This window comes from Drosophila melanogaster, chromosome 2R (genome assembly GCF_000001215.4).
Source record: "Drosophila melanogaster chromosome 2R".
Lineage (NCBI taxonomy): Eukaryota > Metazoa > Arthropoda > Insecta > Diptera > Drosophilidae > Drosophila > Drosophila melanogaster.
In genome coordinates, this window is record NT_033778.4 from 23898297 (window position 1) to 23925076 (window position 26780).

Sequence of the window (26780 nt, forward strand, 5' to 3'; positions counted from 1 at the left end):
ATGCGATTGGTAAAGGTATATCGATATGTAGGCGTGACAGCCTAATGTAAGTGTATTATTATTTATAATGTATAATTTCAGAAATTAATTAATTAATTTGTAGCCGCATAAAAAAAATTAAAATATGATGTTATATTTGATTTGCCATTTAAAAGTATAAATACTTTGTAATATAAGGAAGACTTTTATATTTATATCTAATAATTGTACTACTCGCTCTGCAAACGAACGCACATCGTTCTCGACAACATTGACGCCTGTTCGATAACATTGGGGCGCGATGCACGTTGACATTTTATTTAGCTGTCGAGTAATGTATACAAAATAAGCGGCGGCTATTTTTTGTTATTTTAATGAAACGCATCAATCCGCGATGAGCACGAACGTTGTTGTGAGCATGGAGGAGAAGGCGGTGGCCGACGACCTGCCGTACTTCCCGGAGAAGTTTCCGGGCAAGGTGTGCTGTTTATGCAATCTCGGCGAGAAGAGTGCCTTGGGCCAGGGCGAGATTCTACAACTGAAGGCGCCCGCGCCCGCCGAGATCAAGGATAAATATCCGACGGATCGGCTGAGGGAGGACGGATCCAGGCTGTTATACGGGCCTAAGCAGGCCGCTTCTAGTTCGGGCGATTGTCACTACGAGCTGGACAAGATTGGACAGCCGGACGTCGTGCATCCCGCCGAATTTCTTGACGAGGGGTTCGTCTACGTGCACCGCATGTGCATCATGTGGTCGCTGCGCAAAAGTCAGATAAGCGATGCAGATGGCGCGTACTTTGCCACCCACTTCGCGGAGTTCCTGGAGCAAAAGTGCAACTTTTGTGGACGCTACGGGGCCTCCATCAACTGCAAGATGAACTGCCGCCAGGTGCACCATTGGCCGTGTGCCGCCGCTGCTGGGTGCCTTCTGATCCTCGAGAGCTTTACGGTCTTCTGCACGGAACATTTGAGCCAGGTGCCTGTGATATGTAAGTGATTCTTGGGCAGCAAACTCTCACAGAAACTAATGGAAACAAATGACTTACAGGCAGCGACAATAATGTGGAGTGTCTGTCCTGCTCCTCGCTGGGGGATCTGTCCAAGCTGATCATGTGTAGTACCTGCGGAGACCACTTTCATTCGACCTGCATTGGTCTGGCCAATTTGCCGGGTAACTACTGTCAAGTACCATCGTACCATTGGTTTACATGTTTACATGTTTAATGCTTCCATAGATACGCGTTCTGGGTGGAACTGCGCCCGTTGCACAAAATGCCAGATTTGCAGGCAGCAAGACTCGAACGACACCAAGTACGTTAAGTGTGAGCAATGCCAGAAGACTTACCACGCCTCCTGCTTGCGACCAGTTATCTCAGCCATCCCCAAATATGGCTGGAAGTGCAATGTAAGCAGATATTGACGGATATTAAGTGTTATCCAATACTTATGGTATTTATGTTCCTTCTAGCGCTGTCGCGTCTGTACGGATTGTGGTTCAAGAACTCCTGGCGGCGGCAGCTCCTCCCGCTGGCATAGCCACTACACAATCTGCGATTCGTGCTATCAGCAGCGGAACAAGGGCTTTTCCTGCCCGATTTGCCAGAAAGCGTACAGGGCAGCATCGCACAAGGAAATGGTCAAGTGCAGCTGGTGCAACAAGTACGTTTCACTCGCTTCTGCCTGATTAGTCTTGCTTATTATATGGATTCGTTTCAGATTTGTGCACAGTACGTGTGACGAAGAGGCGGATTTAACGGCCTACCACAAGAAGAAGGAGCAAAACCCAGATTACGACTACGTGTGTCCGAATTGCAAGAGTAATTCGTCGGGCCCGGGATCATCCCAACAGACAATCGACTCGATCGTGCTGTCCGCCATGGATTCGTCGTCGGAGCAACTGAGCCTCAAGGAAATCGAACTTGACCCGCTGGAGGGCAAACCCACAATGGATCCATCGAGCGATGAGCTCCACAAGCTACCCACCGGCAAGAAAAAAGTGTGCCTTACGAGTGTTCGCGGTAGAAGCGGAAAGTTCGTCCTACACCGCATGGGTGTGATGTCGCAGATCAACAAGAAACGCAGCACCCGAGGCAAGGGGCGCCAGCTTGCGCTGCCCACCATCTCGAGCGATCGCTGCCTGAGTCGCAGCATGGAAACAGATCTGACCAGCGACAAAAAGCTGCTGCTCTGCTCGGCGCGGGATAAGTTTATCCAAGCGCAAGACATCTGCGTAATGTGCGGCTCGCTGGGCATTGAGAGCGATTCCGTGATGATCACCTGCGCACAGTGCGGCCAATGCTATCATCCGTACTGCGCCGGCGTGAAGCCTTCGCGAGGCATCCTGCAGAAGGGTTGGCGATGCCTGGACTGCACAGTGTGCGAGGGATGTGGCAAGAAGAACGACGAGGCGCGCCTGCTCCTGTGCGACGAGTGCGACATTTCGTATCACATTTACTGTGTGAATCCTCCGCTGGAAACCGTGCCCACGGGCAACTGGAAGTGCTCGTTCTGTACACTGTGCCAGAAATGCGGTCGCAATCCCACCGAGAAGAGCGAGTTCGGGGACTCCAACATGCTCGAGTGCCCATCCTGCACCAGCCAATCCTCGTGTCCCGTCTGCAAAGTCTCGTACAGCAACGGCGAGATGATCATCCAGTGCGAGCACTGCGAGCTATGGGCGCACTTCCACTGCGACTCTGTCAATGCCCAGCTGACCATTGACCACTACGACAACAATGTGTACAAGTGTTTCAAGTGCCGCTGCTCGACGAGGAGCACTAACTCCCTGGCGGATGCCAAGTTTGGTAACGAGGATTCGCTGGCCATAACTCCCCAGGGCAGCAAACCATTTGTGCACATCACAGCCTCCTCCGGGCCGTCTTTCGATTCTAAGAGTGGTGCCGAGCGAAATCATCCTACCTTATCCGGCGATATGCCCGAGTCTGCTCCAGAAGCGCTCCACTGGATTGACGGAGTGTGCCTGAGCGAAAGCGGATTGGGCATGATCAAGTCATTGTCCACGGAGATCAAACGCAAGCGCAAAATGCGACAAGCCCTCGGCAATGGCAAGGATGGACAATTGGAGGCCGCCGCCGAGGAAGCGCTGGAAAAGTACAAAGACGGCATGGTCTGGGATGGGACGGAGAACGCTATTCCCGAGGGTTTCACCATCTCCATTAACGACGAGGGAGTGAACATATTACGCAAGAAGCGACAGCGCAATCTGCAGAAGCTGGGCATTGGTGGATTCTCCGTTCGCAACCGAGGTCTCAAGAAGGACAGCGAGGAGACGACGGCCGTTGACCAAATAAATTCCCTTATGACCATGGACAAAAAGAAGAAAATCATACGAAAGAAGCAGAAGAACAAGCTGATTGAAGCCTATCCCGTGTACTTGCAAGAGGCCTTCTTCGGAAAACCTCTGCTGGAAGGTGGAGAGCTTGTCATGGCCGATACAGATTCCTCTGACGAAATTGATGCGTCCATGAAGGTTTACTTCACGCGGCCCGAGGGCAAGAGTCCTGCCAACCAGGACACACTGGCGGTGAACAAGAGTCCAGCGAAGACCGTGAAGAAAGTTAAAGCTGAGTTGAAAACTGAGAACAAAACTGTTTTCATTCAGCAAATGCCCATGGGAATCCAGAACAAAAACGGAACGACGCCAGTGTCTAATGTTTTTGGTAAATGTTTAACCAACCCACTGACCACTTTATTCCCAGGTTGTATCGTTTACCATTTTTGCAGATCCCTTGCAAGCGGAGATTTCGAACACTGTCTTTGCTAACCGGCATCCTTTGGATGCGTTGGCTTCACCAAATGTTCCGGAACTGGACATGGCTAACTCTGTTAGTACGGTTCCATCAGCTGAAGTCATTGAAAAACCAATGCGGTGAGCCTCATGTCCATATGCCAGTCTATTCTAAGCTTATTAATTTGTTCTTTTTTCTTTCTCAAAGGGAATCACCTGCGGTCCTGGTCGACAGTTTCATGGTCCCCAACCAGTTGCCACAGGAACAGAAGTTTCACAATCAGCTATATTTGGGCGGAAATACTTTGGTTAATCCCGCCCAGCAGCTTCAGTTCCGTCAGCAGGCACCACAAAATGCCAATAAGCAGAATATGCAAACTATAATGAGCCAAGTCGTTTTGCAAACCGAAAAGAGACCAGAGGAGGAGCAGAAGGTTGTGGAGCCCGTGACGGAAACCCTGAACGCTGGCACTCAAAAGACGGCGGAGAAAATGCGCAAGGATGAGGGTATGAGGGTGCATTTAAATAGTGTAGGATTCAAATGCTCATCACCCCATTTGTTTTGCAGATCTTGGGCTCATGGCCACCATTTCGGCCGTGCTGTATGCCAATACTGAGCATCCCAACCTGAAGGAGTTGTTTCCGATTTGGAACGACCGCTGCAAGCAGATTCTGAAGAGGTGGCGCTCGCTGTGCAACGAGAAGAAGGCGCCGTTCTTGCAGAAGGCCAAGGACAATCGCTCAGCACTGCGGCAGAGGCGGGAACAGAACAAAATACCTATGCCACCGAAACCACAGAAGCAGGAGGAAATGGGAAGAGTGTGGAAACAACCGCCCAAGCTGAAGGAAGACCAGCCGAACATGTTTGTCACGTACAGTAAGTGCTGCAGCTCAAGACTTGTTTTAGTTGCTCTAACCCTTGTTTTTTCGTCTAGATGGAAACGCCTACGATATGGGCAACTATGTTGGTGGCTCGGCGCAGGCAGCGTCCAATAATCCCAATCCGCATCACGTGATGCCGAACGTTAACGATAATCTGGTGATTAAGGCCACGATGCAAAGGACTCAGGTGCACACGACAGCAGCCAGCACCTTGAAAATGACCACCGTGGACAATAGGCTGGAGTTGAACACGGCGGTGTACGGCACGGAACCCATTGGCGACAAGAAGCTCAGGAACCTGCTGCAGAAGAACAGCACGGAGCCGATGCTCATGGGGGCCAACTCGGACTTGTTCTTGGGCAACGATGTAATGCGGCTGGGAATGATGCAGAACACACCCATTACGCAGAACAATCCCATGCTGAGCATAAGTGGAAAATCTCAGCCATCTGAAGGCAGGTCCTTGGAGCAGGATGTGAAGTTGGGCGAGCCGCAGGAGGCAACCTCTTCCGCCGTGGAGTTGGAGAATGTCGGATTCAGCGACCTTCTGGGAGGACTCGGCGAGGGCGACGACGACGACCTACTCAAGTCGCTCACTTCCGAAATGGGAGACGACTTCAATATCCTGGAGTACGCGGACCCAGAACTGGACGTCAATGTTCTCAACTCCCTAGATTTTGATGACAATGAAAAGTGCTCTACATAGGAGAAGCGGAATCGTTTAAATTGAAATAAAGAAAATGCAATATTTAATAGAAAGCGCCACTTTTGAATGCAGCCTCTTTTGGCGCCAAACCCCATTCTTCATCGATTGCCGTATACCATATCGAATTTGTATCTCTTCGGCACAGAAAACTGGTTTTCTACGCGGTTTGCACTGTTGTTACTTTTTATTTTCAGCTAACCATCCAGATGACCAGATAATGCAGTTGTTCAGTAGTTTCCACTCAATCCTAATTGTTTGCTGTGTTCTCTTAATTGATGGAACGCACTCGAAACTGAATCTTAAATATGCCATTTTGAGGCAAAAGCAAGCAGCAAAGGCAACGCAAAATGACACTTTGGGTATGGATGTGGGAGAAAGTTTCTGCTGGACGAGCGTATCATGTCGATGTTTTTGTTTATGAAGCCCACCAGCAGAGAATCAAATATGATGCCCAGAAGACCATGAAGGTGATGTTCTACAAGAACAACACCAAAACCATGGAGACTTCGGCCTACGACGATGCCTACGATCTCAGTGGCTCGGGTTGCTCGCCCACGGACAAGTTTGCCATAGTTCTGCATGGATGGATCCAAAGTTGTTCGGACGAGTGGGCGCTGTCGCTTATTGAAAGTGAGCATTTTTTGCATTTTTTTCAATGCCAAAGTTGAAAGCTACTCGAAATATGCATTTTAGGACTCAGTTACTACCGCGGCGGATGCGTGATATGCATAGACTACAGTGTGGTCGCCAGTTCCTCGTACATGCGGTGGGTAGTAGTAGTAGTCTGACCCCAAATTCTCATTATCCGACTTTTAAAGGCTGTACACAAACTTTGACACCCTCACCGGCGCCATATCGTCCATTATCCTAACACTGTTCAGGCAGGGATTCGATCCAAAACGAGGCTATATGTTTGGCTTCAGCTTCGGCGGACAACTGGCTTCGGCGGTGGGAAGATCCCTACGGCCACACCACATTATCGAGAGCATAGACAGTCGGTATCTTGAGCGTTATCTTAGCCACACCCAGTAATTATTGTATTGAACTGCAGCGTGCGATATGGCCGGACCCGGGTTCGATCCCATTGCAGTCGACCACTCCAAGGCCGGCAAGCATGTGCAGTGCTTCCACTCGAGCCGCGACAAGGGCACCTTCGTCTACTCCTGCCACCGCAACATAATGCTCGGCAGCTGCGGCCTCAAGCAGCCCTCGGTGGCCAGTCAGCTTCACCTGGGCAGCCATGGTCTCTGCGTCGACATATACATCAACACGTTCGACTATCCCTTCTACGCCGTGAACTACACACCGCCGGAGTGCTTCACCTGGCAAAAGACGGCCAAGATACCAGATGGCTACACGGTGGGCTACGAGGAGAACTTCGACAGCCAGGTCACGGGGCAGATCTTCGTGCCCACTAGCCTGCACTACCCCTACAACTTGTCCAAGAAACAGCTAAAGCTGCTGACCAAAGGCGGTGCTTGACTGAGTATTGGGAGAAAACACTTGGTTCAAGAATAGCAACCTCAGGAGGCTTATGTTTTTTAAATCAAAGTCAACCATATTCTAATATCATGTAGGTTTATTCGAGTTCAGCTCATATCGTTTGTAATTGTTGTTTTTATTTTTATTCACCAAAAATATATTTCAAATCAAATTTGAATTATGTATATACATTACACATGTGTAATCCAGCCACATCAACCTACTGATTCGGGCAGTCGTTGGGCGACTGCTTCTTGATACCGGCTGATTTGGGGCCCTTTGGTGGCGGTGCATCGTCGTCGTCGTACTCATCCTCCTCGTTCTCGTCATACTCCTCTTCGTCCTCATCGTCCTCATCGTCGACGATGTCGCCAGTGTAGTAAAGCACTGCTTTTGGAATAATTCTGGCGCGCAAGAAGTGACCAATTTCGAAGTCGGTGGCCAGGATCTGCGAGGAAGCGAACACGGATGAGCAAGTGGCCTTGCGGAAACTGTTGTTGGGTGAGCTTACCTGCTGGGAGTCGTCGTCGACTTCCTCCTGGTCGCTCGGGACCTCTGGTGGGCTGAAGAAATTGAAGAAGGAATCCGTCGGAACCTGCTTCACAATGGTGCGCACTGCGCCGCGCTCCTTGTGCTTCTGCTTCTTGCGGATGGTCTTCACAGTAAGGTTCATCTTCTTCTCCCAGTTAATGGTGCACCCCTGTAATTGGTTTTGTTTCGATTAGAAATCCCTTGTTGCCCTCGAGAGTGCAGATAGCTCACCGTGCACTTGTAGATCTCTGGGCCTTCAAATGCGAACGGATCGTTGGGATCCACGGTGGACTTCAAAACGTACTGCTTTGTGAGAACTGAGTTGGAGAAGTACTCGTTCTTGTCGAAGTGAAACTCCAAGGTGTACGAATGCTAATGAATAAAGAAGCGGTTTAGACGGGCAGGACTACTAGAACTATTGGCCAGCAAACTCACCCCGTTGTCGTACTTGATGGAAATATCGATTAGCTTGCGGATGGCGGGCTCGTCGTGCGGCTGCACCATCTCAGACATTATGGCCGTGTTGCGGAACACCGTCAGCCAGAAGCCGGGAATGCCCTTGGCATCCTTGGGAATACTTTTCAAACTGCTCAGGGCCTCGCGGAAGTGCTCGGCATCGGCCTCGTTGTCGGTCGACGACTCCGGTTCCTTCCACTGGGGCTTCTCCTCGGCGGGGTCCACCTTGCCCTCGATGATCTCCCTGCGCTTATCGAACAACGGCTGGTACTGCACCTGGTACTTCTGCTCCAGCTTGTAGACGTCCTCAAAGAACTGGGCCTCGATATTCAGGTGCTGCAGCTGTAGGTTTTTCAGGAACACAATCCGATTCTGCACTGGAGCCGGCAGCATCTTGACCATTTGCTGCAGATACTGTCGCCGCATGACCGAGTTCATGTAGGCGGGCCTGAAAAGTGGGTTGTGTGTGTCATTCCCCTGATTTTTTGCTTGCTTTCGCTTGCCAAAATGTTGCCACCCCCTCTTTCTACTCACATCGACTGGCAGTCCGAGCCGGACTTCTCGTCCTCGATTTCGTTGCAGGACTCGGGGTCAACGTGTCCTTCGGCTGGGGCGTCCATTGTTCAATAAATGCTGATCTCACTGCAAGATTCTCGATTAGTGTCTGTTGGCAATTGTTTGCACCCCGAAACGTTTTCGCAAGTGATGTACAGACTGATGTACACATGTGCACATGCATATGCATATGTGCACATTCTTATACAGAAAATTCCCACTGCGCTGCCATCCCAGACTGGGTGCACTTGCGAAAAGGGAGCCGCATATTTACTCGAGCAGCTGAATTTCACAGACTATATAGCATATTCGCACCGATAGAAGGGCGTTGTAAAAACTAATACGCCATTCGGCGAATCTGCCTGCGTGTGTGTGTGTGTGTGTGCATGTGCGATTCAATCGAATTACCATACAACGCGCTTTTGCAAAACACGTGGTGGACCGAAATAAGCTCGAATGTAGACGAAATTCGAGGGCTATCGGCAACTTTGACCACTGTCGCGAGCTCCCAGTGCCTGGCCGGTGAGTTGGCCCCCGAATTGCTGTCAATCAGTCAGAAATTCGCCACTTACCTTCGGTTAGAACAGACGCACGATGAGCACCGCCACGAAAATGTTTAAAAAGGAATGCTGCGCTTTGGCGGTGAGGGGTCCATTTTCTTTCGAAACGTGCTATTTCATGACAGGCTGTGGTCACACTACCTTCCCAGCCGAGACGCAAACCCTCCCAGTGCAACAATATTTTTAATTTTTTTTTTTAATTTTTAGATAATAATTTGAATGTTCTATTTACAAGTTGTACTCGCATAGCTAGTTAACCTGCACATTTAAAATTCATTTATTTGTTAAACAACAAGCAAAGCCTCACCTTTATTGCACCAGATCAGTAATTAGTTTAATCGTTGTATGCTAACTAATTTATTAAATTTAATATTTTTTAACAAACTGAACTTTATTTTCGAAATATAGCGGTAAATTTTAAGAATCGAGATGCTTGTGATCCTGAATTGCCTATCGATACTATCGGCTAAAACAAACCAAATAAAACAGCTGTGGCTTAAGTTATAACTATATTTAAAATAACTTCGCTTTAAAATAAAAGCCTAAGTTGGAAAAATATAAACATTCTGAAACGCTCCTAACAAATCGGATTTCTTATAAGACGTCAAGCAAGAGATTTGGATATGCTCGCCCAACTATCGGCTAACTTAGTAACTACTGAATTCTAAGCAATTTAAGGATTTTTGCCAAATAAAAACACAGGATCAATGTTATTACGTTTAATCCGTTCCCATTAACGGGTTTATTGACTTCTTTAGCAAAAAAAAAAAAAAAAAAAAAAAAATACGTTGCATGAATGTACTGTGCAAATTTGGAAATTATACCAAAATGCGCCGTTCTGCAAATTAAAAATATTTTTAGGGACCCAATATATATATGTATATATGCATATGAATATAATATGTATTTACATACGTACACCCACATCGGCGCACATCAGATGCCCATAGCCCATATAGCCAATTAGACTCTTTTCACTGCCTTGTAAACTTAGCGCGGAATCAGTAATTTTATGCGTTCACGGACGCCAAGGCGGAATCATCCATAAGATGGTATCATGGGTGCTAATTGCAATAAACATATCTTGGGGGACGTGTTTTCCAAAATACAATCGCCACTCGGCGTCCCCTATGCGTTACATTTGATTTCAATTGGACTTTTCATTAATACTACGCTTTCCCCCACTCGCGATTCCAAAGTATATACGGTGGAAAATCATTTTGTATTACTCATGCGCCTTTAATATGATAGTTTTATTTTATTCGTACAATTGAAAAGTTCACCCACATCGGGCAGCAGGAGTCGAAGCCCCCAAAAGTAAACACAATTCTACAAAGGACGTTTCCGTTGGCTCTGCCCAGCACAAGTGCATCGGATCGCATCACATTGGATCGGATCGGATCGTCGGTGAAGGCGAATTCCAGGCGCTTGCCCAAGTAAATCGAATCGAGTGAATCCGCTGTCCCCCAAAAGCATTCCCGCACGAGTGTCCGGATGTCCAGTGGCTGGCCTGGGCGGGCACATCCTCGGGTTAGATAACACCGTCCAGTCCATCCTGTTCCGCCACCACCACCACCTCTGCGTATGTACATATGTACATGCGTGCGTATGTGCGTGTTTGGATGTACGTATCTGCATGCACCTCTTTGTGTTCCACGTACATAGCCCCGTATCTGCACTAATCTATCTGCCCCCTGTTGTGTGTACGCGGCTGCGACGGCCCAATCGATGGGAACAGATTTGTGCACTTATCAGCGCGCGTGTAATGGCCTCCACCTGGGCCAGCTGCCTCGTCTGGGTTCGGGATGAGCCCGATCTCGCTGAGAGCGCCACACACATGCTCGCCTATCAATTCGTCGCTGCGGGTGGGGGCTGGAATCACGGTGGCAGGGTCAGGAAACCGCCAAAACCGTTCCCACTCGACGTCTGGCACATCGCAGCGCATCTTGTGTGTCCCAAGTCGTGCCTTATGTAACCAAGCCGGTGACATAACACCGCTGAGGCATACTAAATGGCACTAAATGGTCGTTATCTTAAGCTCGCCGCTCACAGCTCGCGGCGAGTGCGGAGCGATTAGCGCCACAGATCGGAAACAGCCTTTATCTCTGCCCGAAAGTGGAGCATACATCGCAGGTGCAGTGGCCCATTTCGGCCAGACACCCACCAAGTTCGATGGTCATGTGATAGCGGACTACTAATCTCATGCAAATAGTGCGACTCACTAGATACCTTCGATCACGGGTTATCACACCAGTTGAGGTGCGGCAGTAATGATGGGGGCGGACTAACCGTCTTAGTTATTTGGTGGGCTTTGCAATTCGGAACAGAAATGTTATCCTTATCTTGGGAGCTTATGTGAATTCGGAACCAGCCGCACTGGACTAGCGATCGTCGGGAATGCTTTTGATCGCTAATTCCTAGCCGTGCCCTCGGCAGGGTCTCCATGTTAGCAACGACGATACTAATGTCATTCCCATTTCAGAGTGCCTTACATCCACAAATATGCCAGATAGATTTCAAGTTACAAAGGCTGACGAGGACACCGCGTTGGACTACAACCAGGATGAGTCTGCGAGCGGCAAGCTACTGGGGGACATCCACGACGAAACCCTAGGTGAGAACTATGGGTCGTACGATGGTAAGGATGTTTTCATTTTTATTTGTGCCACTATTATTACTTTAGTTTTACTATTAACTATAAGAGCTCGTTTCTTAATATATACTTATACATACTTAGATAAGATGTATACATACACAAGAACCATTAACACTGAAGAGATTGTGTGCAATTTCATCTGGTCCTTGCTGAGTTTCGTCCCATCAGCACATTTCGCCTGCTCACCCCCAGGCACACGCATTTCCCCTCCCATCGAGTGACTACTGTATGCCCAGATAGAGCTTACGGCCCTGCAATCCTATCCTGTGCTGCCCCAGTTGCCCCAGTCCGAATCCAGGATGTCCTGGTGACACATTTCGCGGCTGCTGTAAGCCAAAGCTCGTAGTACCTGACGAAAGCTCCCAGATAGAGAGAGAGAAAGAGAGAGAGAGAGAGAGTGAGAGATTGAGGGCGGCGCAGCTTTCTCGCAATCCCTTCCAGCGAACGTCGGATGCTGGGTGAGAGTGGCTGGCTGGCTGGCGGGCAGGTCCTGGCCAAGGCAGTGGGCTCAGTGGCCCCACTGAGCTGTGGGCCACCGAATGGAAATGTACACCTGCAACGAGGCGCTCTCCATTCTCCCAGCACAGCTCAGCTTAGCTCAGCTCAGCATCGCTCTCGATTTCGCTCTCCTGCGAGAGTGTGTGTGTATTAAAAATGTGTGTAGACAAAAGCTTTCGATTTCATCTCAATTGAACGCTCAGGGTCCTGGGCAACATAATTTTTATTCGGCCGAATACCAACAGTTTTCTTAGTTTTTCTATTAATCCGAACGAAAAGTAGCATACATCTGAGCGTTTTCGCTCGCCTAAAATAACTTTAGAAGGAGTCTTCTTTCGCATAATACAAAAAACCTAAAAAAAAATACGAAAAACGGGAAAACATGAGAAACCAGTTCTTTTTGAGCACCTTTAACAAATAACATACTTTAAACAATCGACGAAATTCTAACAATAATCAAATACATGAATACAAGTGCGTTCAACCAGAAAGTGTGTCCAAATTCCCTCCCGGAGACCCCAGATCCGGGCACTCGGTGTCGAGGAGGATTACCCCGCATTCCCATAGAAAGGCCTCATTTCGTAACCATTTTCAGCTGCATTCCGCACTTTCGGTGCATTTAGCCAGCTCGAGAGCCGCTTTACGGCGAAAAGGACGACTTTACGGCATTTATTTACCGCCCCACGACGACGGCCTGAAAATCCTTGACCTAAATTAATCGGTTACATATTTTTTTTTTTTCTGTCCGAGCTGGCTCAACTTTCGCAGCAGCATCCCCGCCCGCCCTGCCTGCCGGACGCAATTTTTGATCCACCTCCCATCATACCTCCACCTCCGAGTTCTTGGGGCATTTCCCGATTAGGAGCTCCCTTCCGAAACCAAACCCAAATCTCGAGTATATAGGCACACGTCCGCAGACATGTGAATATATACACCGCAGCGGCCACGCCTTTTGGGTTATATAATCCCAATGCGTGGAGCTCCGTCTGAAGAAGGACCATGCCCACTTAGTTCTTAGTTCTTGACCACGTTCTCCTCTAGTGTTACCTAATTTTAAGTGAACATAGTGCAATCTAAAGCAAGGGTTTGAAACCAAACAACCAACGTTAACATGCAAAGTAACAGTGCAAAAGATGATTCGGATGAAATGGAAATAATACCATCCGAACACAATGGTACAGTTCACGAAACCAAAAATGAAGGTATGCAGGGGATAATATCAATTATATAGTATATATGTACATATATAGTGTTCACTACTAGTGCTTAGTAGCTTAATTACATAACGTAAGATATCCGAACTCTATTCAATCCTGTGCATCCACAGACTCAGGTGATATCCACAGGGCGGAGGAGAACCAGAAGTCCAGCATCGACCCAAATCTATATCTGTACGACGATGATTTGGAGACCAGGCCCCATATATCAACGTTCATTTCATCAATTGCCAATTATGAGAACACGATACCAGCGGCCACCGATCCCGATGCAAAGCCGGCAGCTCCATCGGCTCGAATGGGTATGTTCGCCGCGCATTAATTAACTTGCTTGTTCCATCTACCCCCATATTGAAAGGCATGTGCACAATGGAATCGCAGCAAACAACAAAGCTGTGGAGGAATGATTGCTGTAATCCCCTCAAAGTGTTTCAGCCTTCACTGTGCGGGCGAATATTATAGAGCTGTTCGAAAGTATGCAACAGTGTGCAGTAGTGTGGCACAATCGAAGGGAATCGCTCCCGCGATTGAGTGCATACTTTCGGGCACCTGCCTAAATGGTTTCATTAAACTGATGACCCCAAGCATCAATCTCTAACGCTCGTTTCAATGTCTCATAAGGTACCCTAATTGGAGTGTTCTTGCCATGCATTCAAAACATCTTTGGTGTCATATTGTTCATTCGGTTAACATGGGTTGTTGGAACGGCTGGCGCCGTGTGTGGATTCCTGATTGTTCTGACCTGCTGCTGTGTGGTAAGAGCGTCCTGCTGCTGAGCCCTCCCCCATTTGGCCTCACTCCAAACTCCTCTTTGCAGACCATGCTAACCGCGATCTCGATGTCGGCCATTGCAACGAACGGGGTGGTTCCGGCGGGCGGGAGTTACTTCATGATATCACGGTAATTACAATGGCATTGGTAGGAGGTAGTAGTAACTCTAATGGTGCCACGATTAACATCAACAGATCCCTGGGCCCTGAATTCGGCGGAGCGGTGGGAATGTTGTTCTATACGGGCACCACGCTAGCAGCGGCGATGTACATCGTTGGTGCCGTGGAAATCGTATTGGTGAGTTAAGAGCGCCCACTCCCAGGCACCAATCCCAGGCGCAGTTCCACTCGAAAGTGCCATTACTTAAGCACTCATTAATTATTCATTGCAGACATACATGGCGCCGTGGGCATCGATATTTGGGGACTTCACCAAGGACGCTGACGCGATGTACAACAATTTCAGGGTCTACGGCACTTTGCTGCTCATCTTTATGGGTGAGTTAAGCCTGTGGCCCACTAGTGAGGAGCAAACATTAATGTCCCGCCACTAAATCAAGGTCTCATTGTGTTCCTGGGCGTGAAATTCGTCAATAAGTTCGCGACGGTGGCCCTGGCCTGCGTCATCCTTTCGATAATAGCGGTGTATGTGGGAATATTTGACAATATCCATGGCAACGAAAAGCTATAGTAAGTATGCGCCAAGTACGTGCCCCCTGAGCGGCCATCTAATCTCCGCCCGATTGCAGCATGTGTGTTCTGGGAAAACGACTCTTGAAGGATATCCCGCTGGAGAATTGCACAAAGGAAGACTCCTTCTTACGCGACATATACTGCCCAGATGGTAAATGCGAGGAATACTACCTGGGTAAGATCCCTTCATACATGCAGAGTGTTCCATACCGAAACTACAATGCCTTATCCTCCATAGCCAATAACGTGACCAAAGTCAAGGGCATCAAGGGTTTGGCCAGTGGCGTGTTCTACGACAACATCTTCCCTTCGTTCCTGGAGAAGGGCCAGTTCATATCCTACGGCAAGAGTGCAATTGACATTGAGAACACTAGTGGAGAGTCATACAACCAGATCATGGCCGACATTACCACGTCGTTCACCCTTCTTATCGGCATCTTCTTCCCATCGGTCACAGGTTAGTAGCATCTCGCAGACAGAACTATTCAGATATTCAAGCCAATCTACATTAGGCATCATGGCTGGATCCAATCGATCGGGCGACCTGGCTGACGCCCAGAAGAGCATACCCATCGGAACGATATGTGCCATTCTGACCACCAGCACAGTCTACTTGTCCAGCGTTATGTTCTTCGCCGGCACAGTGGACAATCTCCTGTTGAGGGACAAGTGAGTAGCATAGTGATTCTCTGACTCTGCCATGGCTTATCATCATCCAACTATTCCAGATTCGGTCAGTCTATTGGTGGCAAGCTGGTGGTGGCCAATATTGCCTGGCCAAATCAGTGGGTCATTCTGATTGGCTCCTTCCTCTCCACCTTGGGCGCTGGTCTGCAGAGTTTGACTGGAGCACCCCGACTGCTGCAGGCGATTGCGAGGGATGAGATCATCCCCTTCCTGGCTCCATTTGCCAAGTCTTCGAAGCGTGGCGAACCCACCCGTGCGCTGCTCCTGACCATTGTCATTTGCCAGTGCGGCATCCTGTTGGGTAAGCATCGGATCGTATCATATTGTATGTGCTGTGAATATAATATCTATACCAAATACAGGCAACGTGGACTTGCTGGCTCCTCTGCTGTCCATGTTCTTCCTCATGTGCTACGGCTTTGTCAACCTGGCCTGCGCTGTGCAAACCCTGCTGAGGACTCCCAACTGGAGACCGCGCTTCAAGTTCTACCACTGGAGCTTGTCGCTCATCGGCCTGACGCTGTGCATATCAGTCATGATCATGACTTCCTGGTATTTCGCACTGATTGCTATGGGAATGGCCATCATTATCTACAAATACATAGAGTACCGCGGGTGAGTTAATCACAGATCATATTGTAATGATGAACTCCAATTAAGAACACAAGTCCGTTTTAAGTTTAAGGCAGCCGTCGGGCTGACATATATTTATTCAATTTCTTCTTTTGATTTTAGAGTAGGCAGAAATGGTTCTGTCAGCTCAACGTCTACAGAGTCTCTCCGATTTTACAGTTTTTTATATATTTGGACTTAGGCTAATCCGCGTAGCTGCGCTGCCGGGTACGCCAGCAGCGGAGCGGCGTTCTTATGTATATCTTATATATCTAGGCTTATCGGGAGAGCGAGATATGTATGTACGTATGTAATATGTATTTGGTCGGCGTGTGAATGCTGACCATGCACTTATACTTTTTGCCTTCGATTGGGCAATGCACTTATACTTTGTGGCCTTCGAGTGGGTGATCATGTTACATCCGCCCTGGCCTAACTGCGTGCATAAACATAAACATAAACATAGCAACAAAGTGCTGCCATAAGTTAATATGCTATTTTATTTAATTGTTCTTAATATTGCATAGGCACATACTACATCTCCCTCCTTTTGAAAAATAACGTAACCTAGTGAAGTTATTTTGATTATTAAATGCAAATTATTTTATTTTTATTTTTATTTTGTTTGTGTTTTTGTTTGAACAACAATAGTTGATTTTATAATGCAAAGATAAAAATATACGTAGTGTATGGAAAATTTGTGTAAATGATTAAGGAAAATATAAGTTTAAATTCAATCATGAATGAAATTTCTTTAATCTATCTTTATGAACTATTTGTTTTTTGTTTTTATTAGTAAGTAGCGTAATATTGTTATTATCTCCTATGCTTTCTATCTTATAGGGCCCCGTATATTTAAAGTCTAATTTATGACCTACCTCATTTCTTAGTAAAACTTTATCTCCTACTTCTAATTCTATGTCTTTTATTTTTAAGTCATAATTTTCTTTATTTTTTTCTTTGTGTGCTTCGAGAAGTTTTCTTGCTCGAGCATATGCTACCTCTAACCTATATTTACTCTCCTTAGCGTAATCATCTATGTTATATATTGGTTCTATGCTATGTAGTTTATTAAAATGTTTTGGTAAATTACTTGTTCTACCGAAAACTAATTCATATGGACAATAATTATGTACCATAGATTGGGTCGTGTTGAAGCAGTATACGAAATATTGAAGCCATACGTCCCAATCGGTTTTGTCCGTCGATATGTAGGATCGTATATACTCGTTTAAGGTTCTATGACTTCTTTCTACTACTCCAACTGTCTGGTGGTGATGAGCTGTTGATGTTATATTTTTTATTTTCAAATATTTACACAGGTCAGTAATTATTGAATTCTTATACTCTGTTCCCATGTCCGTTATGAACGTCTTCATTGGACCGTACTTTAGAATAAAAGATTCAAATATAGCTTTTGCGACTGTTTTTGCGCTTTTATTTGCTATTGGTATGGCAACTAAGTACTTGGTTAAATCACATATGAGAGTGACTGCGTACTCGTTACCATTTTCTGACTTGGGTAGTGGACCAATTGTGTCCACAACAACTCTATCGAAAGCATGTTCTGGTGTTTCAGTTATCGTCATTGGAGTCTTTGTGTGCTTTGTTGTTTTTGCTTTTTGGCATTTTTGACATTTTCTTACGTACTCTTTTATGTATTTACTCATATTTTTCCAGTAATAATGTCTTTTGACCTTGGCCAAGGTTTTTGTAATGCCTGTATGCCCTCCTTGTATTGGATCATCATGTAATGTAGACAATATAGCTTCTTTTTCTTTTTCATTATTTATTTGGGTCACCGGGTTAAGTAGCGCTACTTTTAAATTCTTTAATATTTTATTGCCCATATTTTTAAATTTATCTATTGAAACGTGTTCAAAGATTTTTTTCCACGGTGCCATTTTGATTTGGCTGATATCATATATACCGGCCTGCAATTCAAGCCTTTGGAGAAATTGATCTAAATCAAGAATTCCATTAGTATAAAGATCACCAACATCATATCTTGCAATAATTTTCTTTCCATGTTTAAATAAACATATCGAGTCATTCAATTGCAATGTCACTACTTTTCGTACCTCGTCATTTGTTATGACTTCGTATACGTTGGGCTCTGAAGCTATTTCTTTGGTTTGCTTTTGCAAATCCAATTGTTCTTTTCCTGCGCAGGATTTTTGTCTACTTTGAAATCTTGTAGTGACTTTTAATATATTTCCAGTTATATCTTTTAGCTCTTTGATGGTTATTCTTGATAACGCATCTGCTACATGATTGTCCTTGCCCTTTAGATACTCTACTGTAAAATTATATTCCTCTAGTTCAAGCCTTATTCTAGTTAATTTAGAGCTGGGGTTCACCATCGAGAATAAATATGTCAATGGTCTATGGTCTGTTTTCACAGTGAAATGTTTTCCGTAAATGTATGGTCTGAAATGTATTATTGCCCAATGAATTGCTGCTAACTCTTGTTCTGTTGTACTCTTATTGCTTTCACCTTTCGTAAAAGCTCTGGATGCATAAGCAACTGGGAGTTGGTGGCCATTATGGTTTTGAGTTAAAACTGCGCCACACGCTTGCTTGCTTGCATCTGTTGTTATGCAAAATTCTTTGCTGAAGTCTGGGTACTGCAAGAGTGTTGGGTTAATTAGCTGAGATTTTAAATGTATGAATGCTTTTTGACATTCATCTGTCCACTCGAATGGAACATTCTTTTTACATAATCTTGTTATGTGCCGCGAATAGTCGGCGAAATTTTTGATAAAACGTCTGTAGTAATTGCAAAATGCTACAAAACGTCTAGCGCTGTCCGCATCATGTGGAACTGGGTAGTTCTGAATGACATCATATTTTTTGTCATCCGGCAAAATTCCTTTGTCTGTGCATTTGTGTCCCAAAAATGTGACTTCATGCATGAAAAATGAACATTTTTCAGGATGTAACTTTAGGTTGTATTCCCTGCATTTACCAAAAACTTCAGTGAGGTTTTTAAGCATATGTTTTTCGGAACAACCTATGACTATTAAGTCATCCATATAAAGGAATGCTTGAGACGGTTCTATTCCGGAGAATGCTATAGTCATCATTCTTTGGAATGAATTAGGCGCTATTTTTAAGCCAAATGGCAATCGCGTGAAACGATATGAGCCATTGCTGGTTGAGAAAGATGTTATATCTCTCGAGCCTTCATCCAGTTCGATTTGATGAAAACCTGACATTAAATCAAGGCAGGAGAAATATTTTGCTCGACCAAGTTGGTCCAAAATATCATCTATTCTCGGTAGTGGAAATTTGTCAGCTAAAAGTTTCTTATTAATTTGGCGATAGTCTATTACTAATCTCCATTTCTTTTTATCAGAATTCGGGCTTGACTTTTTGGGTACTAATAGCAAAGGGCTATTGTACTGTGAAACTGATGGTTCAACTATTTTATCTTTTATTAATTTCTGAACTTGGGCTTGTATTTCTTCCACTTGACTATGAGGACTTCTATAATTTTTCGTGTATACTGGCTCATCATCTTTTAATCTCAACTGTTGTTTATACAAATTATTAACTGTTATAGGTTCTGATTCTAATGCAAATATATCTATATATTCGCTGCATATATTTTCTAATTGTGATTTAAACAATTCGGGGAAATTTTTCTTTAATTGAGATAAGACAGTTTTATTTCTGTGTTCACTATTTGCCTGAACTACATTGTAGTTCGAAAGTGGCTCATATTTTAGAGTGTCCATATTGACTAATTGGTCGGAATCGGTTGTATTTAAAATTCGGACAAATGTATTACTTGATGTTGCGATTGTATTTGCAACATAAATACCAGTTTGAATTTCCTGGTTTGGAATTAAAATGTTATCATCTTTTGATGATACTATTAATCTTCGGACAACTTGGGATCTTGCTGGTAATAACGTTGTGTTAATACCAGAGCTGTATGCTATGGGAATATATATTGGAAATTTCAAATTGTTTGGTCTAATTATAAACCAATCTTCTTCTTGGTTTAAATCGATTTGGCAATTATATTTTTTTATGAAATCTATTCCGATTATTCCATCACACGGTATTGGAAAGTTTTTATCTACTAAATGAAAATCGTGTGGGATAACGTATTTACCTGTCTGTATCTCAATAAAAGTCTGTCCTCGAGACTGAATTTTCTGTTGGCCTATGCCTTGAATGTTTATTTTATTGGTTATTTGAATATTAGAAAATTTGTCAGAGTTCTCTTTGAGAATAGAGATATCTGCACCTGTATCAAGTAGAAAAACTAGTTTTACGCCTGTTTTGGCATGAATGAATGTAGAAAATATGTTGAGATTATAATTGATGGTGTATACTCTACGATCTTCTTCTACTGAGTACCTAAAGGCTGTTGCGAGTTTCCCTGTTCTTGGATTACTCGTACATTGGCATTGTTTCTGTTGTAGTTGTTCTGACTGTTGTTACGGCCTCTGTTTCCATTATAACGGCCTCTGTTATAGCCATTATAACGGTTATTATTTCCATTATAGCGGTTTTGATAACCGTTATTCTGGTAACCGTTATTTTGGTAACCGTTATTTTGGTAACCGTTATGGTAGTTGCCTCTAATACTATTGTTATTAAAGCCTCTACCGCGGTTACTACCTCTATTGGCATTTCCGTATCCTCTATTGGGTCTGTTACCTCTAAAGTACATCACTTTATTGATGTCACCGGTAACTCTTGTACTCGTTCTTATGTATGCGCTTATCGCTGCATCCATAGTGGTGCAAGTCCCTGCTTCCAGTACTGTTTTGATACTTTCGTGCTCAGCACGATGTATCATGGTTTCAATTGCCTCTTTGGTGCTTAGACCAGTGGCATGTTCTAGAGGTATACCCTCATCGATATAGGAAGCTTCTAAAAGTTTTCTCAGGCTATCAACTTCAGCGGTAAATTGCGTTGCAGTTTTACCTCTCTGCTGAACTGTTGCTAGCTTTGCTTTGACATTACTGGATGTCTCACCGACAACTACTTTCTGCAATTTGTTTATAATTGCTGGAATTGTCGTTTCATTGTCAACTGAGTTCAAAATTGTGCCAACTATTTTTGACTTAATGACCTCAACTGCAATGTCTTCAAATGGTCCCTTAGCTAGGTCTACCAATTTGATTGCCTTAATGAATCTTTGTAAATGGATCTTTTGCCCATCAAATTCTGGCACTGTGCAGGCGACTTCCCTAATGTAAGACCTAATGGCAGCTGCTTCTTCTGCCATGGTTAAGTTATTTTCGGAGTCGGCTGCGTTATTTGTTTTATCGTCGTTCTTCAGCATTAATTTTGCTGGTATAGTTAGATCGTGAAGATCTTCCTCTTTAATGTCTTCCTTGACTATAGTCCTATCTTCCTCGTCAGAGTTAGTGCTGTCTTCATTCAAATTTATTCTTAGTGGGGTGTTTACTATGGTTGGAATTTCTATCTGGAGACTGAATTTATTTTTTATAAATATTAATTTTTCTCTTAATGTCACCAGTAGGTTCAAAGCCTTAGCACACTGTTTGCGTTCCAAATTCTTTCTATTTTGTTGGATCAACTCTCTGATTTCATTATAACTATTTACCAAGACTTGGGCATTCCTATTGATTGTTACAGCTTGTGTTGATCTGTTTTGCGTTAAGCACTTATAGGATTTTCTGAAATTTTCATTTTGATCTTTTATCTGATCAACAAGCTTTTCCCAGTCCATGCTGTGGTATACTCATAACTTCAAATTTATTCATTTGTATATATTTTTTTTTAATGTAGATAAATTCAATATTACGTTTTATATTTTTTTTTTATTTATTATTTTTTTTTTTCATATAATTTTTCTCATATTTTCATTCATAATTGACTTTATTAAAGATCTTCCTTAAATATTATCTATACCGTTAGCAGTGCTACGGTATCGTTTCTTAAGACACTTGTTATGCAGTTTGTATATTTTTATTAATGCATTGGATACCATAATTAATGCAATTACAATTAGTATTATGGTTATCCAGAACAAGTCTGCATTTTGGACTTCTACTTTATTTATTACATTGGCTGTAGAGTCCACAGTTTTAGTGTCTATTAGACCCATTTTGGGTATACTAATTTTATATTTTGGAGAATAGAATAGAAAATTTCCTTTGTATATACTTTTATTTTCAGTTTTACTTATTTCATTTGTCTCTATAGACATTTATGTTTGGAATTATCTATTTATAAAATCTTTCAATGTTCGCAAGAGTAAAAAAAAATTGTATTTTACATTGTTGCCTGCCTGATTCTAGCTATGGCTTCACGGGCCATATTGGGTTAACAGGGCATAATAGTATATGCTCCGTTTTACAATATTTCTTACAATTTTTCTTATCTATATATATTTTATATTTACTTTATATTTATATATATTTATTATTATATTCTGCTGTTGATGATGCTCATCAGGTGTCAGCTGGGCGTCGCCGGGGGTGGCACGCTGACACTCCCTCGCTGCTGTCTATTTGTTGGGTGTCAGCTGGGCGTCGCCGGGGGTGGCACGCTGACACTCCCTCGCTGCTGTCTATTTCTTCGCCGCTGAAGACGTCGATGGTCGCTCACAAGTCCCCAGGCAGTGGGGACTCCAGATTCCTTCGCAGCCAGGGGGGCAGGACTTCTTTGGTTTTGTTAATGCTGGTGCTGGTGCTGGACATGCCTGGTATTTTGGAACTTCATTAATTGTGGGTATATTTTTAATATTATCTGAGTGAGTTTTCTCGAGCTTATGGGTCTTTAATTCTTGCTGATATTGCAACAAGTGGTCTAGCTCTGCATGTAGCTTTAGAGCTTTCGACCAAACCGGTGGCGTTTGCTGACCGTATATTAGCCACCTTACGTGGGCTATACGTTTATTCAGCTTAGTTTTCAAACCGCCACGGTGTTTGCCCATACTCAATAGAACTCTACTCACTCAGATTTTTCCTTGGTTTTTGCAGTTCCATTTAATTAGTCCAGTCTTCTTCCAGTCCAGTGTTCCTTTGTTCCTTTGTTTTCACCAGCTTTGGTCAATTCGTCCAGCGTTGGACGACTGTCACGGTCGCCATGTAATGATGAACTCCAATTAAGAACACAAGTCCGTTTTAAGTTTAAGGCAGCCGTCGGGCTGACATATATTTATTCAATTTCTTCTTTTGATTTTAGAGTAGGCAGAAATGGTTCTGTCAGCTCAACGTCTACAGAGTCTCTCCGATTTTACAGTTTTTTATATATTTGGACTTAGGCTAATCCGCGTAGCTGCGCTGCCGGGTACGCCAGCAGCGGAGCGGCGTTCTTATGTATATCTTATATATCTAGGCTTATCGGGAGAGCGAGATATGTATGTACGTATGTAATATGTATTTGGTCGGCGTGTGAATGCTGACCATGCACTTATACTTTTTGCCTTCGATTGGGCAATGCACTTATACTTTGTGGCCTTCGAGTGGGTGATCATGTTACATCCGCCCTGGCCTAACTGCGTGCATAAACATAAACATAAACATAGCAACAAAGTGCTGCCATAAGTTAATATGCTATTTTATTTAATTGTTCTTAATATTGCATAGGCACATACTACAATATACACCCAAAGCACCCAACTAATCCATCCAACCAATTACAGTGCTGAGAAGGAGTGGGGTGATGGCATTCGTGGAATGGCCCTGACCGCCGCCAGGTACTCGCTACTCCGTCTGGAGGAAGGCCCACCGCATACGAAAAATTGGCGTCCCCAAATTTTGGTGCTTTCGAAGCTCAACGACAACCTCTTGCCAAAATACAGGAAGATATTCTCCTTTGCCACCCAGCTGAAAGCTGGCAAGGGATTGACGATTTGTGTGTCTGTGATAAAGGGCGACCACACTAAGATCACTAACAAAGCCGTGGATGCGAAGGCCACGCTGCGCAAGTACATGACCGACGAGAAGGTGAAGGGCTTCTGTGATGTCCTGGTAGCCCAGCAGATTGGCGAGGGCCTCAGCTCAGTGTAAGTTGGCTAAGTCATTGAGGAGGGATATTAGAGGCCACTAATAACTGAATTCTCAACACAGCATCCAAACCATCGGACTGGGGGGCATGAAGCCCAACACAGTCATCATCGGATGGCCGTACAGCTGGCGACAGGAGGGCAGGAACAGCTGGAAGACCTTCATCCAAACGGTCCGCACGGTGGCCGCCTGCCACATGGCCCTCATGGTGCCCAAGGGCATCAACTTCTATCCAGAATCAAACCACAAAGTAGTATTTACCGCTCCGAATGCCAAGTTTTCTTTGAGTAACAAATCCTTCTCCCTCTTCAGATCGGTGGTAACATTGATATCTGGTGGATTGTCCACGACGGTGGTCTGCTCATGTTGCTGCCCTTCCTGCTGAAGCAACATCGCACCTGGCGCAATTGCAAGCTAAGGATCTTCACAGTTGCTCAAATCGAGGACAACTCGATTCAAATGAAGAAGGATCTAAAGACATTCCTCTACCATCTTCGAATCGAGGCCGATGTTGAAGTTGTTGAGATGGTATGATATAGCTGCCAGGACCTAAACCTTAAACCTATTGACCATTTTATATTTGCGAACTGCAGAACAACAGCGATATTTCCGCTTATACCTACGAGCGGACCCTGATGATGGAACAGCGTAATCAGATGCTGAGAGCATTAGGCTTAAATAAGAAAGAAAACTCCAAAGTGGTAAGTGGTCCATATCCGAAGCGACTCTCACCCACGTCATCTGTACTTCTGCGAACTGAAGAACATCCATCATTCAGCTCATTCTTGTTTTGTTTATACGGCCATAATGCACATTAGCCTTTCATTTACTTAAATCTTTATTAGCATAGTTATTGTATGCGTTCGATTTGAAGGTTGCGTATTTTGATTTCAGTAATTGTTAAGAGGAAACCATTTGCCCTTTGTTTCTCATGAACTCTAATTTCCATACCATACCTCTATCTGAGATCCAAATTAAAGCTTTACACTTTATATATTTGAAAATCAAAAGGTTCAGACTATAATGGACTATAAGGAAACACCCAGTGATAATAAAATGTCTTTGGTAAAGAGTATAAACAGATTGCCTACATATATCGATATATCAAGATACAAACTATTCATTGCCCGAACTTTGTATGAAACCTGGTTGTGTGTATCTCATCAGTGCATTTCTCGGCGGGAGCAACTGCTCCTTTCATCTCCATACCTATCATAATCCTTATATGTTGTGTCAATGTGATGTTGCTAATGCTCACCCTTCTATCAATAATAACTCTATCAAATTATTCTCAACACCGAGTACTTCTGAGTAATGTCTTTTTCTACAATAATCTAAAAAATAGTCTTATATGGTTCTTCATTCCCCAGGAATGATTAACTTTAATATTCCTTTAATTGATTGAGTTTTTCAAATTTAATAAAAGTTTAAATATCGAATAACAAGTGTACTTAAGAATTGTCGGTAATCTTTACAATCAAATTCTTTATTTTAATTTAAAGCATTGGGACTTTGGATCCCATCTATAAGTTCAACTACCAATAGGGAAATAAAGTTGAAATAGAGTTTCCTGCTTTGCGGTTTGCATCCCGAGAATAGTTACTCCCTCCTCTGATATTGGCCTCCCACTTTTCCGCAACCTTTTCTCATACTCCTCATGGTGACATTTTCAGGTTCAAACAATTGTAGACCACCATTATGACGCCACCAAAACGGCGTCTAAAGTTCGCTTCGCCGATCCAACTATAGAAGAAACACAGCATCACGTATGTACTGCCTTAAGATTTTTATTTACCATTGTCTCTTATCTCTCGAAATACACATATGACATAAGTAAAGTTAAGTGAGATCGACGACTCATCAAATGTAAGCCTGAAACATTTTAGTTTTGAAGCATAATCAACAGTAGCAATCGAAATCCATTCCCGAGTTATCTTGAGTTTTGTTCTAACTGATATTTTGGCTTCTTAACATGGTTGATTTGAAATGAACTTTTGAGTTTTTAATGTCGACGGCACTTGTCATCCAAAACTCAAGGCTAATGCCACGCTAAAGATCTGATAATGTGACTAATTGTAATTCTGCAGGATTCTCAAAACGACGAGAAACGTAACTCAATTGATTTGGATGGTCCCGAGAACGCGGACACACCCGAAACTACTTCTAACAAGGATGAATCGACAGAGAAAGCCGACGGAGACTTCAAGTCCAGTGTGAAACCGTATGGAACAGCTCTCTTATGGCCCACTTTACGGTGTCCTAATTGTCCTTATATTTCTTTCCACAGGGATGAGTTCAACGTTCGTCGCATGCACACAGCAATAAAACTAAACGAGGTTATTGTAGAAAAGTCACAGGACGCCCAGTTGGTCATAATGAATCTACCTGGACCACCTAGGGAAGTGAGAGCGGAGCGTGAAAGAAATTGTAAGATCTGAAAGGGGAATGTATCTGAGGCACAAACTAACCCGTTTATATCCAATCCGTAGATATGGAATTTCTGGAGGTATTAACAGAGGGCCTTGAAAAAGTGTTAATGGTTCGCGGAGGAGGCCGAGAAGTTATAACAATTTACTCTTAAGAGCATTAATCGCTCAGTTTTATAAGAGTTCGCAACACTAGACAAGTTTAAGAATCAATCAAATTTTTAAAGAAGGTTATTAATTTGTTATATTCAATCATATGTCCAAATATTTTATTTTTACGTAAATAAAATATCAAAAAATTGTAACAATAAGAACCGAAGGC

The 26780-nt window shown here is 44.1% G+C and overlaps 4 protein-coding genes and 2 non-coding genes across 17 annotated transcripts, besides 1 other annotated feature; 4 read left to right on the plus strand and 2 right to left on the minus strand.

Moving 5' to 3' along the window:
• The first annotated feature begins 264 nt into the window (after positions 1 to 264).
• On the plus strand, positions 265 to 5365 carry Lpt (Lost PHDs of trr). 2 transcript variants are annotated; one of them, NM_138003.3, is made up of 9 exons: positions 265 to 968; positions 1028 to 1150; positions 1215 to 1384; positions 1448 to 1638; positions 1696 to 3659; positions 3724 to 3868; positions 3936 to 4234; positions 4296 to 4604; positions 4663 to 5365. In NM_138003.3, exons 1-9 carry the CDS (start codon positions 374 to 376, stop codon positions 5313 to 5315), a joined length of 4449 nt encoding a protein of 1482 aa, NP_611847.2. In that variant the 5' UTR covers positions 265 to 373; the 3' UTR covers positions 5316 to 5365. The 2 variants fall into 2 exon arrangements, with proteins under 2 accessions (NP_611847.2, NP_001286792.1); NM_001299863.1 differs by having other exon boundaries at positions 3736 to 3868.
• Positions 5366 to 5453: 88 nt separating this feature from the next.
• CG13562 (uncharacterized protein) lies at positions 5454 to 6973 on the plus strand. 2 transcript variants are annotated; one of them, NM_001259555.2, is made up of 5 exons: positions 5454 to 5674; positions 5739 to 5945; positions 6009 to 6081; positions 6134 to 6309; positions 6367 to 6973. In NM_001259555.2, exons 1-5 carry the CDS (start codon positions 5533 to 5535, stop codon positions 6795 to 6797), a joined length of 1029 nt encoding a protein of 342 aa, NP_001246484.1. In that variant the 5' UTR covers positions 5454 to 5532; the 3' UTR covers positions 6798 to 6973. The 2 variants fall into 2 exon arrangements, with proteins under 2 accessions (NP_001246484.1, NP_611849.1); NM_138005.3 differs by having other exon boundaries at positions 5454 to 5945.
• Nap1 (Nucleosome assembly protein 1) lies at positions 6879 to 8998 on the minus strand. Of its 3 annotated transcripts, none has more exons than NM_057780.4 (6): positions 8912 to 8998; positions 8319 to 8426; positions 7764 to 8232; positions 7560 to 7700; positions 7309 to 7497; positions 6879 to 7245 (listed from the first exon to the last, which is right to left on the minus strand). In NM_057780.4, exons 2-6 carry the CDS (start codon positions 8402 to 8404, stop codon positions 7018 to 7020), a joined length of 1113 nt encoding a protein of 370 aa, NP_477128.1. In that variant the 5' UTR covers positions 8405 to 8426; positions 8912 to 8998; the 3' UTR covers positions 6879 to 7017. The 3 variants fall into 3 exon arrangements, with proteins under 3 accessions (NP_477128.1, NP_001246485.1, NP_001246486.1); NM_001259556.1 differs by lacking the exon at positions 8912 to 8998 and adding an exon at positions 8748 to 8866; NM_001259557.2 differs by lacking the exon at positions 8912 to 8998 and adding an exon at positions 8614 to 8715.
• asRNA:CR45926 (antisense RNA:CR45926) lies at positions 7038 to 8404 on the plus strand. Of its 2 annotated transcripts, none has more exons than NR_133137.1 (2): positions 7038 to 7464; positions 7523 to 8404. The 2 variants fall into 2 exon arrangements; NR_133138.1 differs by having other exon boundaries at positions 7038 to 7459.
• Positions 8999 to 9357: 359 nt separating the features above from the next.
• On the plus strand, positions 9358 to 26770 carry kcc (kazachoc). Of its 7 annotated transcripts, none has more exons than NM_001299864.1 (22): positions 9358 to 9951; positions 10178 to 10335; positions 11382 to 11537; positions 13381 to 13572; positions 13892 to 14025; positions 14088 to 14170; positions 14236 to 14338; positions 14433 to 14538; positions 14601 to 14730; positions 14790 to 14908; positions 14972 to 15190; positions 15246 to 15402; positions 15462 to 15721; positions 15783 to 16035; positions 23669 to 24031; positions 24096 to 24282; positions 24345 to 24560; positions 24626 to 24733; positions 25706 to 25798; positions 26120 to 26253; positions 26320 to 26459; positions 26522 to 26770. In NM_001299864.1, exons 3-22 carry the CDS (start codon positions 11402 to 11404, stop codon positions 26611 to 26613), a joined length of 3225 nt encoding a protein of 1074 aa, NP_001286793.1. In that variant the 5' UTR covers positions 9358 to 9951; positions 10178 to 10335; positions 11382 to 11401; the 3' UTR covers positions 26614 to 26770. The 7 variants fall into 7 exon arrangements, with proteins under 7 accessions (NP_001286793.1, NP_726377.1, NP_001286794.1 ...); NM_001299866.1 differs by lacking the exons at positions 9358 to 9951; positions 10178 to 10335; positions 11382 to 11537 and adding exons at positions 12314 to 12527; positions 13095 to 13255; positions 25044 to 25097; NM_166630.2 differs by having other exon boundaries at positions 9855 to 10335.
• Positions 10178 to 10579, minus strand: asRNA:CR44806 (antisense RNA:CR44806). The gene has a single exon (NR_124719.1).
• Positions 16058 to 23624: a mobile genetic element.
• Positions 26771 to 26780: the final 10 nt, after the last annotated feature.

Excerpts from the sequence above, each read along its gene's own strand:
- Lpt (NM_138003.3), top strand. The coding sequence starts at position 374 with ATGAGCACGAACGTTGTTGTGAGCATGGAGGAGAAGGCGGTGGCCGAC. Across the intron at positions 3,660-3,723 it reads GCCAGTGTCTAATGTTTTTG|ATCCCTTGCAAGCGGAGATT; the intron begins GTAAATGTTTAA and ends CCATTTTTGCAG. Across the intron at positions 4,235-4,295 it reads GAAAATGCGCAAGGATGAGG|ATCTTGGGCTCATGGCCACC; the intron begins GTATGAGGGTGC and ends TTTGTTTTGCAG.
- kcc (NM_001299866.1), top strand. The coding sequence starts at position 13,165 with ATGCAAAGTAACAGTGCAAAAGATGATTCGGATGAAATGGAAATAATA. Across the intron at positions 13,256-13,380 it reads TCACGAAACCAAAAATGAAG|ACTCAGGTGATATCCACAGG; the intron begins GTATGCAGGGGA and ends GTGCATCCACAG. Across the intron at positions 14,539-14,600 it reads TTTGCTGCTCATCTTTATGG|GTCTCATTGTGTTCCTGGGC; the intron begins GTGAGTTAAGCC and ends CACTAAATCAAG.
- Nap1 (NM_057780.4), bottom strand. The coding sequence starts at position 8,404 with ATGGACGCCCCAGCCGAAGGACACGTTGACCCCGAGTCCTGCAACGAA. Across the intron at positions 7,701-7,763 it reads CCATCAAGTACGACAACGGG|CATTCGTACACCTTGGAGTT; the intron begins GTGAGTTTGCTG and ends TTTATTCATTAG. Across the intron at positions 7,246-7,308 it reads TCGACGACGACTCCCAGCAG|ATCCTGGCCACCGACTTCGA; the intron begins GTAAGCTCACCC and ends GCTTCCTCGCAG.
- CG13562 (NM_001259555.2), top strand. The coding sequence starts at position 5,533 with ATGCAGTTGTTCAGTAGTTTCCACTCAATCCTAATTGTTTGCTGTGTT. Across the intron at positions 5,946-6,008 it reads GGCGCTGTCGCTTATTGAAA|GACTCAGTTACTACCGCGGC; the intron begins GTGAGCATTTTT and ends TATGCATTTTAG. Across the intron at positions 6,310-6,366 it reads CATTATCGAGAGCATAGACA|CGTGCGATATGGCCGGACCC; the intron begins GTCGGTATCTTG and ends ATTGAACTGCAG.